Genomic DNA, 18573 nt, shown 5'->3' with positions numbered 1-18573 from the left:
TTAACAGAATCCACAATGGTCTGCAAATCTGCATCTCCACTAGATAATTGACAGTCAAGCTGAAACTAAATTAATCAAGTAAAAATAGCAAATGGGGGAGGGGGAGGGGCCTTTTACTCAAACTTCCTCAAACCCCCAAATAGGTAACCTAGACCTAATCCACATATCAAGGATAAGGTTTGTAAACACAGAGCTAATTAAATTAGGTCTCCCAGCAGAACTGCCTGTTCACAAGAATAAGCATACCTACACAGACAGACAGACACACACACACACACACACACACACACAAACACCTCAAGTGTCACCCTAGAATCAGCACGTAGACATCTCTACAGCAGGACAAGCTCCTCTATAAACATCTGTTGCTGTACCTGATTTCTCTGCAGCTGCCACTAAAGGCAAACTGTTTGCTTTTTAGGAATAAATATTTCTTTTTTCCTGACAGCTGTATGGATCTCTTTTTCATTTATTCTTGTGCAACCCTGCTTTGAGTTGGAACCCCAAATTATTCTTCTGACATAGTAACAAAATTAATAGAGTTCCTATATGCTCTATGATTTTTGAAGAAATATGAAAGATTGGAGGTTGTTTGAATTCTTCTAAAGACTCATCCCAAGACATTTTTCTCTACTTTGTCTGTCTATGGAGGCAATTGTTTCAAACTATTTCACATTGTTGATATCAGATTTATATTCAGGTGGCACTGACATATATGACTTGAGGTTGATCTAGGATTCTCCCATTTTGATTTAATATTCTTACATGTTATTATGGCACAGGGAAGAGAAATCCAGATATCATAATGTGATCTTGAGTAAAAGAACAGAATGTATCATGCATTGTTAAAAACATTAGTTTATTCATTCATGAAGATTATATATTATTTTAACCCAGCTGGACAGTTTCCACTTGAGCCCATCCAGAGAAGAAGCTGCCGCTACTCTGCATAATTGTTTTTAGTACCAGAAAATGTATTTTAATATTCTGTTGAAGTTTAAGTCTCTAACTTAAATTGTATACTATGAAACCAGGAAAATTAGGCTACATATTACCTTTAGTCTTGTTTAGAACTAAGACTCTAGTTCACTGATCATCCTCATTATCTTCCCTAAATATATTCTGTTTGTTCATGAAATGCAGTGCCCAGAAGTGAATACAATATTCAAGCTAGAGTCTAGTCAAAACAAAATAAAACAACACTATTATTTTCCTGATTTGTTCATGAACTAGAAAAAAGACAGAAAGGAAACCAGGAGTGCTAGTTAAAATTCAGAATGTGACCGATGTAGTCTGTTTATTTTTTGTTTGTTTATTAAATTTATTTGCCACCCATCTTATATTGAAACATTAAAATATTGAATTCCTTAAAGATAAATATTTCTAAAACAATAAAAATGGGATTATTTCTTAATTTTTATTTATTTCTGTTATGTTTGGTAGCAACAAAAATCCTAAAAATTAATGTTCAGCATTAAACTTATGAAAAATATTGCAGAAGGAACCTTAAAGTTCATATTTTAGGAAACACATCAATATTTGGAAAGTAAAATAATAAAGAAGTAACCAATCAGGAAAATTAGTTTTCCACACACAAAATAATTTGATAATAAAATAATACTGGAAGTTACAGAAAAGTTAATCTATCCATCTGGGTCTCAGTTATCCATCCAATGCAAATCTGCCTTCCTTTATCAGGTATCAGGCACCATAACTCTGGGGAATAATAGGAACGAATTTTCTTTTTTTTTTTTTTTTTAATTTTTTATTAAATTTATTATTTAAAAACATTGGACACAGTACCAGCGAGCTGACAAACCTTTTTGTCTACAATGTTTAAATATATATATATATACACGTATATATGTACATCAAAAATACACTTAAATACACTTAGATTACAAATCGGTGAAATACCACAATATTTAAAACAGTGAGCTAGTCTGTAAAACCTAATAGAGACCTTTCTTTTTATCCATCCAAAGATACAATTTGTTCCAAATTCTATAATAGTCTGATTGATCTTTATTCTTTAATTCCAAAGTTAATCTGTCCATTTCAGCGCAATCCCAAATTTTCCTAATAACCTCTTTTTGTCCTGGGATCTCATTCTTTTTCCATTTTTGCGCAAATGATATTCTAGCTGCTGTGATAATATGGATCGTTAAGTATAGCACATCTTTAGGATATTTCTCTTTCGTGATTCCCAACAAGAAAAGTTCTGGACTAAACTCCAGATCTTGTTTCAATATTTCTTTCAGCCAAATCCAAATCATTCTCCAAAATTTTTGTGTTTTACTGCAAGACCACCACGTGTGGAAGTATGTGCCTATCTCTTCAGAACACTTCCAACATTTGGGAGATACTGTTGTGTACATTTTTGCTAAGCGGGCTGGGGGAAGATGCCATCGGTAAAACATTTTAAATAAATTTTCTTTATACGATGAGGCCAGTGTTATCCTTTTATTCCTATCCCAAATTGTTTGCCAAGTATCTAGGTCGATGTTATGTCCTAAATTGTTAGCCCAGATCAACATGGGGTCTTTCACTTGCTCTTCAAACAGCTTATATCCCAAAAGTAATTTATAAAAATTCCTTATTTGTTTAGAGTCCGGTCCCAATAATATTTTGTCCAATGCTGTTTCAGAGGTGTATATCCCCCATTCATTTTTATCCTTCCTAAATCTCGATTGGATTTGTAAGTAGGCCCACCAATCGAGTTTTATACCTTGTAATTCTAGTTCATTCCTAAGTTTCAATTCCCCCTCCTCATTCAGAATATCCTTGTATGAGATTATGTTACCCAAATCAAACAGATTTGGGTAAACTATCGCTTCAAGGGTGGATAGCCAGACCGGTATTTTGGTGTAATTGTGAGATCTAATTTTTTTCCAAGTATTGAGTAGCGCTTGCCTGATCCGGTGTCTTTGAAAATGCGAGAAAAGACCTTGTTTCTCCGTCCATAGGAAAGCATGCCAGCCATATTGCAAATCGTGACCCTCTAAAGTTAATAGTCTTCTATTTCTCAAGATTACCCATTCTCTAATCCAGCTCAGGGCCGCGGCGTGGTAATATAATTCCCAGTCTGGCAATCCAAAACCCCCATTTTCCTTCGTGTCTTGTAAATATTTCAATTTAATTCTTGGTTTTTTCCCCTGCCAAATAAAATTTAGTGATAATTTATCCAAATTTCGAAAAAATTTAGAGTCGAGTTGAATTGGGATATTCTGAAACAGAAACAGGATTTTAGGCAGAATATTCATCTTAATGACAGCGATTCTTCCCAATAATGAGAGTTTTAGGTTTCCCCATCTTTCCAGGTCACCTTTTATTTGATTCACTACACTATCATAATTATCCTTTTTGAGTGAAGTGCATCTAGCCGTAATGTTAATCCCTAAATATTTTATTTTCTTGACTATTTCTATATCCGTGATTTCGGCCAGATTACCTTTTTGTTTATTGGTCATATTTTTAACAATCATCTTGGTCTTATTTCTATTTATTCGCAGTCCGGCAACCTCACCATATTTAGATAATTCTTCCAATAGCTTTGGTCCCGTCTGACATGGATCCTCCATAATAAAAACTAGATCGTCCGCGAAAGCTTGCAATTTAAAGGTTTCCTTTTTAATGGTTAATCCTTTTATCTTTGGGTCGTTTCTTATAGTTCTCGTTAATACTTCAAGAGTCAATATAAACAGCAACGGTGATAAGGGGCAGCCTTGCCGTGTTCCCTTTTGAATTTGAAACTTGCTAGATGCTTCCCCATTAATAATTATTTTTGCTTCCTGATTGTCATAAATTGCCCTAATTATATTTATAAATTTTTCACCCATATTCATAAAGCTAAGCTGTTGGCACAAAAAAGACCATTTAACATTGTCAAATGCCTTTTGGGCGTCTAAGAAAAGTAATGCCATCTGTTGTTCGCTATGTAATTCATAGTACTCCAATGTATCTAATATTATTCTAATGTTGTGCTTAGTGTGTCTCTTAGCGAGAAAACCATTTTGATCTGCGTGTATGAAATCATTCAGAAATCGTTTCAATCGTTCAGCTATAATTGATGTAAATATCTTGTAGTCCGAGTTAAGAAGTGATATGGGTCTGTAATTTTGGATTAATGTATGGTCTGTGTTATCTTTCGGAATAAGGGTTATGTTTGCCTCTAGCCAAGATTTAGGCGTCCTTGCGCCTTCTAATACTGCGTTAAATACCTCCACTAGGGGTTGAGCTAGGATATTTTGTAATTCTTTATAAATCTCTGATGGAAGACCGTCGGGTCCCGATGCTTTATTATTCTTTTGTGCATTAATAGCTTTTATCACCTCAGATAGTCGAATTTCCTCGTTTAACATATTTCTGGTATCTTCTGTGACCTTAGGTAGTTTGGCTCTTTGAAAATATTCCTCCATTTTCTCCACACTTGCCTGGCTATCTTCTTTATATAAACGTTCATAAAATTCCTGGGCTATAATTTTTTTTTTTTCCTCCTGGTGGAATATTCTCCCTTCCTCATCTCGTAGTTCGTGAATCCAGTTTTTCCCCTTTTGTTTTCCCAATTTGTATGCGAGCCACCGGCCCGGTTTATTTGCATTTTCAAAAAAATTTTGTTTCGTGTTTCTCAATTGTTGTGCCAATTTCTCTTTGTCTAGAATGTTAAGTTTGTGTTTAATCAGATCCATAGATTGCTTGATATTCTCTTTTTGTGGATCTTGTTGGAGTGTAACTTCTAAGCTCTTATATTCCTCTTCTAATCTTTCCCGTTGTTGTCTTTTCCCCTTATTTTTATATACCATATATGCCCTCGCTACCCCTCTCATCACAGCCTTAGCTGTATCCCAATTGTTTTGTACTGAGGTGTCTATAGCTTTATTTTCCTTAAAGAAAAAACTTAGTTCTCTCTCCATCTTAGATTTGAATTCGTCTTCTTTTAAAATTGCTCTTTGAAGCGTCCATCTGGATATTTTTTTGGAACCTTTCCAGATAAGTTTAATAGGATTGTGATCTGCCCAAGTACCTGTCGCTATATGTACCTCATCTATTTCTGAACTAATTTCTTTCGTCATCCACACCATGTCTATTCTAGACCATGAGTTATGTCGGTTGGAGTAATATGTATATTGTCTAGCCTTACGATTTTTTTCCCTCCAGACATCTTGGATATTTAGTTCCTCAGCCAAGTTAAGAAAAGATCTCGGTAGAGTTCTTCTCTTCTTTTTCCTAAGCGTCTTTCCCATATAATCCAAATTTATATCTAGGATAGCATTAAAATCTCCTATTAAACAAATCTCCTCATAATCAATGCTACATATCTTATTGTGAAGTGTTTTGAAAAATTGTTCTTGGTTATGGTTTGGGGCATATATCTCTACCATCATGACCTTCCTGTGATTTATTATAACCTCGACTATCAGTATTCTACCCTCTTTATCGTTATAAATTAGTTTTGCAGTCAATTTTGGGTTTACATATAGTGCCACTCCTCTCTTTTTCTTGTGTCGGTCTAAGGAAACGAATAGGTTCCCTATTTTTGGTTGTACTAACAAATATTTTTGTTGTTCCTTTATATGGACTTCTTGTATTGCCACGATATCCAATTGTTGGTGAATAAGCCTATTAAAAAATTTCCGCCTTTTCACTGGCGAATTCAATCCATTAATATTCACAGACATAATACTACACTCACCTCCCTTCATCTTACTTATTTCTGGTTTTTGTGGATCTCGTGATTCGGGGCTCTCTCTCTTCCTTGTCTCTAGTTCCATGTTTCTCTGTTAACTCACCGGATTTGTTCCTTCTATCCTCTGTAGCTAAGATCTTCCCATCCATTGCCACACGTATTGTATCTCTTTCTCTTACCTCCCTTCCATCTTGATCTTCTAAATCTACTTCCTCTTGGCTATGGAAGTGGCGTTTGTAAAAATCTTCTGCCTTCTCTATCGTGTCCAGTCTATGCCTTCTATCCTGCCACGTAACAAGAATACCCTCTGGAGTTAGCCATCTAAAGTTTACATTTTCTCTTATTAGTTTGGATGTTAAGAATTGATAGCCGCGTCTCAGATCCCTCATCCTTTTAGGTATCTGTTTAAGGATGGTGATTGGTTGGCCCCGAAATTCTAATGGTTCCTCTCTAGATCTATGCAGAAGCTCATCCCGAATTGATTTTTTAACTAACCTTACATGTACTTCTTTTGGGAGGTTGTGCCTTCTCGCATAATTAGTTTGGACCCTGTATGTTTCATCAATTTCCGCCAGCATTTCCTCCTTCCCTACACCGAGTGCCTTTGCCATCAGTTCTGCCATCATGACCAACAGATCTTCCCCTCTTTTTTCTTGAACGTTCTGGAAGCGTAGATAATGAGCAGCCTTTTCTGCTTCCAGAAAAATGACTGTTGTTTCTAATTCCTTATTAGCCTGAAGGAGTGTTTCATTTAAATCATCTACTCTCTTTTCCTCTTTTTCCATTCTAGCTTCCATATCTTGAAGTCTTTGTTCATTTTTGACTAATTGCTGTTGAATCCCTTCAAATTTATCATCTATCGCTTGGATTTTCCCCTTTAATTCACCAGTGTCGTTTCTTATTTGGCCTATTTCTCTCTTCATCTCCTCGTGGTTTTTGGCCATTGCCTCGTGTAGGTTTTGCAAAAGGGCATGTAAATCTTTAAAGGAATTCGAGTTAGATCTTTCCCTTTGCAGCATATCCTCTATAGATTTCTGATTGGAGGGACTTGAGGACATCCCCTGTCCCTGTGCTGCTGCCTTTTTGCCAGCGCTAGGCTTAGTTGCTCCCGAGATACTTGTCATGTTTCCCCAATTTTAACAGCGTTTTATCAATGTATAATACCCTGAGTCTTATATAAACCTTTTAACTCTATGACAAAAGATATATAAAACAGTTACCACCAGATACTTATTACCAACTAAGCAATTTATATAATAAAATTCTATAGTATGAATATAATCAAAGTCACGTTCTTCTTCTTTTTTTCCCCCCCCCCCGTTTCCGGCGCAGAAATTGGCACCTTTTCCGTCTTCCTCTGCTGTCAAAGACCAGTAGGTGTCCCACTAAACAAACCTCCAGTTACTAAATTGCTATATCAAATGGCCGCCCGTGACAAGTAGAGTAGAATTTCAAAAGTTTCAAAAGTTCACAAATTCAAAATTTACCAGGATAGACCAGACTAGACCAAGCTGATCGCTTTCCACGCCCGACAATCCAGAGTTCAGTCTCTAAGGCTCCAAAGCTCAGACTTTGACTTGTTGTAGCTTTTCTCCAGCTAGAATACAGTCATATAGTCTTCGGCTTTCTTTCCCTTGCTGTTTTTGCCAAACGCCTCCCTCAAGACTTCTATCGCCGCTTATTCCCTCTCCGTGAGGCTCCCACTTCGAACCAGTACCTCTTTCACAAGCGCTTCCTATTTAATATTCGGATACACTCTCCGTCAGCTCCGCTCTACCGTTGTCCCGCTGCTTACGTGCTAGCTCCGTCCCTCTGTCAGATCTTCATGTCGGCCATTACTGGCCTCCTTCTCCCCGGTTCGCTCGCATCAGACTTTCTCCGGATCTTCAACACGAACTGCCGCTCATGAAGGTTCTCCGGGCTGCCTGCAACTTCGGATGTCCCTACAGGACCTCCTGAAGCTCCGAAAAGCCCCCGCGAACACTGGGTGAGAGGTTGTGCGTGGAGAGAGCTCCGTTCACACAGCCGCCCGCTCTGACAGTTGGCTCCGCCCCCCTCAGGAACGAATTTTCTTGTGCATGATTTAATTTTTTTAACAGGCATTAATATTAACATCCTGTTTTGTAAAGCTGTTCTGTACAATGTATGAATCATATGACAATCAGATAAATTAAAGCACTTTAATAAGCCTGGGTAATGAGATGGGAGTGGATGGGAGTTAATTAGCCATGATTACATGTTATTGTGAAATAACTTCCAAGTAATTTGGGCCACTATGGTCTTTCATTTCCCAGCTATATTTATAGCATCATGTTCTTTGTTTTAACTTAATTGTGATTTTTGGGGGACAAAATAATTAGTGGGAAAACCCAGAAAACAACAGGTAAGCATAAAATTTATTTTGACCTTGTTATATGGTCTACTGTTAATATCATTTTCTACTTCAATTAGTCACTGAACACATATCTAGTTTTTAGGAATATCCTGGGAATATCTATCACTACTAAAATACACTGTTGTAAATAATACAAGTGACTATACAATGAATAAACAGGTTTAAGCAGTCACAATGTTTCAGTTTAATTTTTCAGATTGTTGAAGGAAAAGCCAGGAATAAACAACATGGCAACTGCTTTAGAAAGAAGGTTGCAGTTTACTGAAGAGGAGATCGCCAGTCAGAAAGATGGCTCTGGAAGGAAAGAGAGAGAGCACATGTAGGGAGTGGTTTTTTATACCCTCTGGAGCCTTTTGTTTGGAGTTGTTCCTGTGGCATGAACTTTGACCTGAGTCTGAGTGTGCCCTTTGGCATCTGTGGGTTAATCCTATTATGTCCTGTCTTAGAGTTTGGGTGGGGTATGTAGGTGTCTTTTTCTTCCTAAGCTTCTAGATGGGGGCCTCCAACCTTCCTATATCTGCATTTCTACAGAGCTGGTTTCTGCTTGGGGGAGGGAGACTTGGGGCTAGTAAGAAAACTGGGCATGCTTTTCTGCCTCTTTAATATTTCCTGTAAGCACAACTTGAGATTTTACTGCCAGCTTCCACATTGTTTTGCTATTTCTGCAAATTTTGACATTTTCACAATCCATTTCTCTACTGTGGGAATTTCATTATTCTTCGACTAGTGAGAAAATAAACCTACTGTGAGTTTTTTCTAATTCATTGTCCATAAGTCCCAATAAAAAGAATTCTGGTTTCTTTGCAGTATTAACCGTTAAGATGCTTTACATCATTGTATGAATTTGTAGCCAAAAATTTCTTAGTTTTCTCACAAATCCATGATGCATTGTAAATACTTTTCACAACTTTAACTCTGGTTTGAAATATCTTTGTAAATTGTTGATATTTACTCTGATGCCATGATATCAATGATGCATGATTTTGAAAAATATTCTCTAAATTTTGACACAAGATAAATTTAATAGCAATTACCTACATTCTTTGTATACAATTCAATTTTAAGTTCCACTGGTTTTCAATTCCATTGTTTTTTATCCATATTATAACTTTCTTTTAACTGTTTCTTATAAACTATTGAAAATTATGTACTTCTGCAATTAATTGTTCTCTTGACTTTATCTTATTTTTCTCTTGTATTAATAAGTCATGATATGACTTATTAATTGGTATGACTTATTGATATGACAACCTCTATATGCTGCTTCTCTTCTGTAAAATGTTTCCCGTGCTGAGTTCAATAAAGCTATATTCAGGCATAACCCATTCTTGTATTTATTCCATATTCTCAATATGGCACTTTCACATAATAAATTTTTAAATGCACATAAAATTATAAGTCTGGTAGTCTTACCTCCTTGCCCATCCATTTTTTGCACCATACAGAAGTTTATATTTAATCCTTAGTTTCTTACCCAATTATAAAAATTTAGATCATTCTGCCACTGTTTAAAAAGTGCATGATTTTTCAAAACTGATATTGTTCGAAACAGAAGCATCATTCTAAGTAATACATTCATTTTTACCATAGAAATTCTTGCAACAATAAGTGCAACTTTTCCCATCTTAATTTCATTCCATACTTTAATATAATTATTCTGAAATAACATACAATTCATGTTAGACACAGTACTACCCAGATATTTTACTTTTTTTCTCAGTCTGAAAACCACTTTTCCAATCAGGTCTTTTTGAGCTGCCATGTTTATATTTTTAACATTTTAATTTTCTCTCTATTAATTTTAAACCCAGCTAGTATACCAAATTCCTTCAGTTTTTTCCACTATTAAAAACAAGCTATCTGCAAATGTCCTTAGTTTATCTACTTTTCACCTTCATCACAGTTATTCTCTCATGTTGTCATATATCTCCATTAAGAACTTTCATAACCAAAACAAAACAGCAATGGAGAAAGGAGAAAATCTTGTCTTGTCCCCTTCTGTATCTTAGAAGGTACAGCGAATACACCATTAACTATAATTTGTGCTGTATGTGAATATATATTGATTTTACCCATTTAATGAAGTCTCCAAAACCCATTTTTCCAAAAGTTCAACTGAATCTACATATTATAACACTCAACTACAACAACCACATTGCATCTTAATGCCATGGGTTATTGCAATCACTGTACTTTTTTTTAAAAATGAGCATTTTTAATTAACTGATTTTGTTTCTCTCTTTTTTTTCCTCACTCTTGGCTCTCAAGCTTTTCCTGCTTCTGTCACTGTCACATACAAACACCCACAGAAATATTCTGTTTTCTTCCCTTCTAATATTTCTTCTTCTATTTAGAAGGTGCTGCTGGAACTACTATGTTTGGATGCCCTTTTTACTTGGGCTTATACTTGCATATCCTTGCAACTTTTGGCAGCATTCCCAAACAGAACTGAGATATCTACTGATAGCTTGCTCTGCAAGTAAGCTATAAAGAAGATGAGATAACAAACATCAGCTTCCAATTTGTCTTCAGAACTTGGGACTATGCCCATGCCATCATCTGTCCTTCAAAAAAAAATCCTCTAAGTTTCAATCATTATAACAGTTACAGTGGCGGAATCCAGTTCATGATAGACTAATTGCATGCTTACACTAAAGAACAAATTAGACCATAATATGATTTGCACTGTGAGGCCTTGTATAGTGGTATGAGAAAGGATCTTTAAACATTTATTCTTGACAGGTCTATGTCCCAAAGACATTTCACTTGTCATCCAAGAAGCTTCTTCAGTTCCGCTTCTTGGATGAGAAGCAAAATATTTTCAAGGAAAACAAAGTCCAGTTGCCTTTTGAAAAAGCACCTTCAGGACAACCATGACCTGGATGACTGAGAATCTCCATAGACATCAATCCATAGCAGAACATTTTCACAACTGGAATGAAAAGAAAAGCTCTCACTTCACTATTTTCTTCACATTCTGAACAGCAGACCTGATTTAGTGTGGCTAACCCCACCCTCCCTACACACTAGTTAGTTATTAAAACAGCAACAATGAGATCAGGTTACATATCATTCTCCCCAAATAGCTCAAAAACTCTCAAAAAATGTAGAGAAGGAACATTTTCAATACCGAGGGATAGCGATGATAGATTAAGGGAAAATAGTCTGCAGAACTCTCATGTTTTGTAAAGCATCAACGATATGCTTTTAAATCCTTCTAACTCTGGGATTTAGATCTCTGCTGAAACAAATCACCCCACCAAAAACTTACCATGGATTCTACCATCCATGGTAAGTTTTTGGTGGGGTGATTTGTTTAGATCAGACATGTCAAACACAAGGCCCGGGGGCCGGATCAGGCCCGTGAAGTGGTTTCATGTGGCCCACGAAGCCATCCTGGAAACAGTGAGGGAACGGCCCCCACTGCCTTGGCCCTGGCCCAGAGACCCTCAGATCTGTCCCACTCCTGCCCAGGCCCCCATAGGCACCCTTGATGCGGACGATGTAGAGCTGACCATGCCCACCCAGTAGGCCATACGCACTCTAGCCACGCCCACCCAGTAGGCCACGCCCACCCAGTAGGCCATGCCCACCCGGCCCCTTGAGGGCAACCGCAATGCTGATGCGGCCCTCAATGAAATTGAGTTTGACACCCCTGGTTTAGATGAACTCTAAAAGAAGTGCTCAAATGTATAAAAATTAAAACACAGATTGAATCTTTTAAATCAGTATTGATTTGGGAAAAAACCAACTGTCTCATTTATCAGAACCATGACAGATACTAGGGAAGACAGATAGTCCTCAACTAATTACCACAATTGAAGCCAAAATTTCCACTGCTAAACCAGACAATTGTTAAGTGGGTTTTGCCCAATTTTACGACCTATCTTGCCACAGTTGTTCAGTTAATAACATGGTAGTTAAGTGAATCTGGATTATCCATTGACTTTGCTTGTCAGAAGATCACATGATGCCGGTTTACTGCAATCGTCAAAAATACATGCTGGTTACCAAGTGCCTGAATTCTGATCCAATGATGATAACGATGCTGCAACAATCATAAGTGCAGAATATAGTCATGTCATTTTTTTCAGTGCTGTGGTAACTGAACAGTCACTAAACAAATGGTTGTAAGTTCAAGATTACCTGTACTTTAATTAGAACTACTTTAATTAGAACTATCAAACAGCTGGCCTGCTGGGAGAAAAAAATCATTGATTGATGCTGTCCAGAATTTTCATCATTTCCTCAGATGCAAAAGAAACCAAAGGAAAATAATTGAAACAACAACCATTTTCTTATTCCTATATGCTTAAGATATTTTTTCCAGATTTTTGGTAAATTAATCAAAATATCCCTATTACTTTTAATGAAACACTCAATATTCAAAGAAGTTGAGCATTTTTTTTATACCAAGAAGTTTTCTTAAGGACAGACTAAAGGTACATGACAAAGGATATCTGATCAGGCAAACTTGATCTTAGATGCAAAGTGTACTTGAGAGATGATTAGAGAGCAATTAAACTGTAGCTCAATTATTATCACTTCAAAAAGCAGCAGTACTTTTATTTTTTTAAAGAGGCTGTTTCAAGACTACCAAATAATACATAGATAAACACACAATTTAACATTGAAATTAAGCTTTAAATTATTAAAATTAAATTAAGAAAAAAATGAAAATTGTTTTCTGTGAGATAAGACTCTACTCTCTTTTTCTCTCCTTGCCATCCCCAACTTTATTTTAAAAAAAATCTATGTTGCTTATCTGAAATATTTTCTGGAATAGGTGTAAATGGAGGTAACAGGGAAACAAAAGACAAGGAAAACAGATGGTGCATGGAATTCATCCTAAGTTTCTATCCACTTTCCAGTCTTCGTTGACCAATCTCAAAAAGCCACCACATTTACTGAAGGTGAGACATATATTGGGATTCTATTTCAATTTTAGTAGCGTACATTTAGGACGCTGAGCTTGTCAATCAGAAGGTCAGCAGTTATCATGTCGAATCCCGAGTGCCGCATAACAGAGTGAGCGCCTGTTACTCGTCCCAGCTTCTGCCAACCTAGCAGTTCGAAAGCACGTAAAAATGCAAGTAGAAAAATAGCGATCACTACGGTGGGAAGGTAACAGCATTCCATGTGCCTTTGGCATCTAGTCATGCTGGCCACATGACCACGGAGAAGTCCTCGGACAAGCGCTGGCTCTTTAGCTTTGAAACAGGATGAGCACCGGCCCCTAGAGTTGGAAACGACTAGCACACATGTGTAGGGGAACCTTTACCTTTACCTTTTTACATTTAGGTGAAAGGAATATTCTTTCTTCAAAGAAAAATGTGATAATAGAACAATCTTCCAACAGAAAATGTGAAATCATTCTTCTAGAACAGTGTTTCTCATCCTTGGCAATTTTAAGATGTGTGGACTTCAACTCCCAGAATTCCCCAGTCAGCCATGAGAATTCTGGGAGTTAAAATCCAGAGTTGCCAAGGTTAACAAACACTGTTCTAGAGGGTTTCACACCTGTTCATACTGACTAATTTTAGGGATATTTTAGGTATATGTCACGTTTACATATTGTCTATTAAAATTGTGCCATATTTGCTTTCTAATTTGCATTTCATTGTTTGGATCATTCAGCTCCTGTTGTTTTCACCAAACTTGAATAGTAATGCATCTTTCAGTTGTCATGAAAAATAAATCTTCAGAAATAGTTTGCAAGGTTAATAAAATTTAAAATTACAGAAAACAGAAGCAGGAAGAAGGAAGGCTTTGAAATTCCTTATACAAAGACAAAACCTGGACAGCTCATTAACTAGGCAGTCTCTATGGTGGGACATAGTTTTTTTAAAAAATGTAGTTTTTAATATTATACTTGCACTTAACAACAATAATATATTTTTGCCTTTTGTATGTGTGTGCATTTCGGGGGGATATATAACTGATTAGCCAATACTATAATTCGATAGATACTACTAAACTGCTGTTCCACATTCATCAATTTGTGAAATAAAGAACATATTCTAAATGCATCTCTCTCATATTTCTTAAGAAACAGAATAATACAGATAGAAAAAAATTGTATCAGAACTGTTTCACGAAATCAAATATGCAATGGCATATGATATAAACACAATAAAAATGTATTTACATCTCCTTCTTATAATGATCTCTAAAAGCAGAGCTTTGTCAGTCCATAAAATGGAATGTTGAACATATTAGGTACCATCAACGCACAGTGATTGTTCTCAAAATCACCAGAGAAATTTCTTCAAGTTGTGAACAAACATTTGATAAAATACATTTTGACAGATTAATTAATCTGTTAACTGTGGAATATTTAGAATGAACTGTAACTATAACTGTATTGGCAACCAAATCCTCTAAATGTCATTGATTTTAAAATAATTTAATGCCGACTTCGAAGTGCTTGGACCAGTCTCAGTGCTGGTCATTAAAATTAGCAAGGCAGACACAAAAACACTCACACACAGAGAGACACACAAAGGCATACAATTTGGCCAGGAGCAATCTCCACTTAGATTCCAGTAATTTTACCTAATTTTATGCTATTAAGTAACGTGATTTTAAAAATGAGGGCTTTAAAGGCATATTTAAACCAATTTCCACTGTTCAACTGTTGGTACCTGAATGTTGTGCAAAACTATACAAAGGCATCATGTTTTATTGCCTTTTAACTGATTTAGTGAAAATAAATATTACAGGTAGGGCATAGTATCATGGAGCTAAATAGCCCTATTTGACTGCACTGCAAAAGATATTGTATTTCATGCAGTGTTACAAAATTCGGCAAAGCTCCAGCAATTAACTAGTATACCTGGAATATATTTTTAATGCCGTCCAAGTGATGGCAGGAAACAGATGTCTAACTTTTTGACAAGTAGAATTCATGCATAGTTGTTAGCCATGTATTTGTTAGCCATGCCCAAACCATCTTTTCATATTAGAAACATTGGTATTATAACACTGATGCAAAGCAGCAACAGAATAATACTTACTTGTTTTGCCTCAAGCACTTTAACTTAATTTATTTAAATAGATTTGTAAATTAATAAACAGAAGCCATTTAGTGATAAACAGTGAACATGGTTCTCTTTTAGAAGGAATTTCTCTTGATTATTTATACATTATTTTTAAGTGAACTGGGTAAATTTAAATTAAATGGCTTCATTTTCATTTATAGGAAAAAGGAGATAGTTGTAATAAAAAGCAGATTATATGTAGAAAAGAAACTTTTCAGATATAAATTCCACTTTTTGTGCAATTTGAATCATGGGACTCATGGAACCAACAACAAAGCAATTTAGAAGTGAAGAAATAACAGATATTATCTGTCCTTAAACAATAATAAATGCATCACTCACACATCTGTAACCATAAGCAGCCACGGAGATTTCATATTGCTGTAATTTTGATAGACAAACATACATTCACTGCTGAATTTCATTTCAAACAAACCAAATCCAAGAATAACACTGTAATTAAGACATAGACCGTTATTTCATGGATTGCAGATATCTATGAAATATAAAATTTTACCTTTTATGCATGTGAAGAATTCCATTTTTAATAACAATGTCACAGTTACCAATGATAAGTATTAGTTTAATTTTCATTATAGGGAAAACAAGCTGAGCTGTTAGAGAGATTTCACATGAAGGCAGGATAAATTTTCTTGCTAATGCAAACAACCTTTGATCAGTGGCTTTGAGAAGACTCTAATTTCCAGGTTCCCTGAATTTGTTCATGGAATAACTGGAGGAAAGTTGTATTCCTAACTAAGGTCCAAGGAACCTCTACTTCAGTATTTATAACTGAAAATAAGAAATACATGTACATAGACAAAGCAATCAGACTATTAACTTTTGCTGGTTAAGCAACATCATTTAAAACACAGAAAAGGAATAAAAAAGGTAGGTCAAATAAATTAAAGCATGAGGTTGAAAAAAGAAAAATATATAGCTAAATTTGATTTATATTAATATTGTTCACTATGCCTCTCTGTCCTTGCAAACCATGCTTGTTTCTCCCTCCTCTGTACACTACTCAATATATTGCTTTTTGTTTGACTCACTTTATTCTTTTTGAGAATGTCATTAATTCAATCTAATCATCAGTGTTCTGCCTTCCCCTTCTTCTTGACCTATTCATTCTTTCCTTACATAGTGTTTGTGCAATTTACTCCTCAGTAATTCTTTGTAACATGACCAAACCCCCTTTTGTTCTTGCATTGATAGCTTCCGTCCCTAGGAATTGTTCTCGGACTCTGCAAGCTGCTATTTCTGCATTGCCAACACTTCTGAAAGCCAAAGTCAGATTAGTACAGTATTCAGAAATAACTTTCTTAAACGGCCTTTCCTACTGGTGCCCTCCAGATATGGCATTTGGCCATTTTGGCTAGCAACAGACGAAGATTGATATCCAATATATCCGGAGGGGATCAGATTGGAGAAGATCAACCAAGAACTTTCATATCGCTCAGAAAATGAGCAATTAATAGATTAATTTAACACCAGACCTTTTCCATCGTTCTAAATCCTTTCTTACTGCCTATGTTTCTTATGCTGCATCATAGACTTCAATTAGATTGCAGCACTTCTTGTATACTGAGTCAGCCGTTACTGAAGCTCGGCTTTAAGTCAGTGATTTTTAAAAGATTTCATCTTTGGCAGAAACAATTCAGTGGACTAAAATGGCAAATGCCAAAAGAATAAAACATTTTTTACAAAATTTATTTGATACCACATTTATTATTAATATGTGATTAAACTTTATTACCGTATTTCAGAAATGAAAGGATATTTGATATAAATCATTGACTTTGGTACTAGAAATCTGTTGGTTTTTTAATATATGCCATGAAGCTAACCTAGAAAAAACAACTCTTGTCACTGGTATCTTTTCTTAATAAGGAATAGTAAAGAAATATAATATTATATATGCTACAATTATTTATTTACTTCCATTTCAGGCTAAAGAACGTGGTACTAATTCAGCAAGAAGACATGCATTTACAGTAGTGACTGTTGTATAATATTTCTAGGGACATCACAGGTTGTTATTTGATTCCTAAAAGGTAAAGGTAAAGGTTCCCCCGATAGTTTTCCTTGTGGAATTCCAAGGACATTTTCCATGTAGCTCAAAGAACAGTTTTCCTTATAGAAAATTAATGGAACTTCTATTCTTGAATTGCAAAGTCAGTTGTCAAACAAAGCCATTTTTGTAAGAAGAGAACCCAGCAAAAAAACTCAGGATTTTGCACAATATATACCTCCTACAGGAAATGCAATAAAATTTTTAATAACAGTTTAATGACTATCTATCTATCTATCTATCTATCTATCTATCTATCTATCTATCTATCTATCTATCTATCTATCTACCTACCTACCTACCTACCTACCTACCTATCTATCTATCTATCTATCTATCTATCTATCTATCTATCTATCTATCTATCTATTTATATTGATTTATACAGTTGTCCACCTCCCCAGTGTGATTTCTGGCAGCTAATAGGAATTAACCTACATTCATATTAAATTATAGTAAGAAAGGAGTCTTACTTTAGCTTCTGAGGTTGGTTCCAAAAAGCAGAGGCGATTTCCAAGCCCCTCAGCAGCCAGGCAGAACTTGCGCTGTTCTTTATGAATGTTGGCTACACACTGAAGTACAACTTCATCATCCTGTCATGGGATATGAGAAGCAAGATTTAGATCAGTGATGAATTGGTTCATTTTGACAAATCTCTAAACAAACAAAAAACATTTGTTTAAAACTGGCAATGTACTATATATACATTTTCGACATAAAACCAGGGCTTTTTTTGTCACAGAACCCTCAGAACGGAGTTCCGGCACCTTTTTTGGATGGAACCTTGTAGGGTAGACAAGGCGGGTTGTATGACATGTGTGAGTTCTGGCACCTTTTTCTTTTCCAAAAAAAGCACTGCATAAAACTATATTAAATTTCAGTTACATAGTCCTGTCATCACATTGTTATGAGAAAAGGTATATTATTTATTTATTTATTTATTTTTTATTTAGTTACATTTATATACCGCCCTATTCCCTGAGGACTCAGGGCGGTTTACAGGGAATTAAAAATCCACCATACAAAAGTTAAAAAACCAATTAAAAAATATTAAATTACCCTGTATACATTAAAACCCCAATTAAAATTTCTCCTCAGCCTGGGCCTGAGAGCTCAAAGAGCCAGGTCTTCAGGCCCCGGCGGAATGATCGGAGGTCGGGGGCAGTCCTCAGCTCCACCGGCAGCTGGTTCCAGAGGGCAGGCGCTCCCACCGAGAAGGCCCTATCCCTGGGTGTCACCCGCCGGCAATCTCTCACCGGCGGCACCCTGAGCAGACCCTCCCTGTGGGAGCGCACTGGGCGAAGGGCGTTTGATGCCGGCAGCAGGTGTTCCCTCAAATAGCCCGGACCCAGGCCATGTAGGGCTTTATAGGTAATAACCA

At 36.1% G+C, this 18573-nt stretch overlaps 1 protein-coding gene across 1 annotated transcript in view; it reads right to left on the bottom strand.

Moving 5' to 3' along the window:
* RYR3 (ryanodine receptor 3) overlaps window positions 1–18573 on the bottom strand; it is a gene marked incomplete at both ends in the record, with an annotated part of 317059 nt that overhangs the window by 252270 nt on the left and 46216 nt on the right. Inside the window, one exon of the mRNA XM_083354752.1 lies at window positions 17666–17785. Within this exon, the coding sequence (XP_083210878.1) occupies window positions 17666–17785 (120 nt within the window). The remainder of the gene's footprint in view (window positions 1–17665; window positions 17786–18573) is intronic.

The sequence above is a fragment of the Vipera ursinii genome (genome assembly GCF_947247035.1).
Source record: "Vipera ursinii genome assembly, chromosome: 1".
NCBI lineage: Eukaryota > Metazoa > Chordata > Lepidosauria > Squamata > Viperidae > Vipera > Vipera ursinii.
The sequence above is the reverse complement of the archived record's forward strand: the minus strand, read 5'-3'. Positions and strand labels throughout refer to the sequence as shown.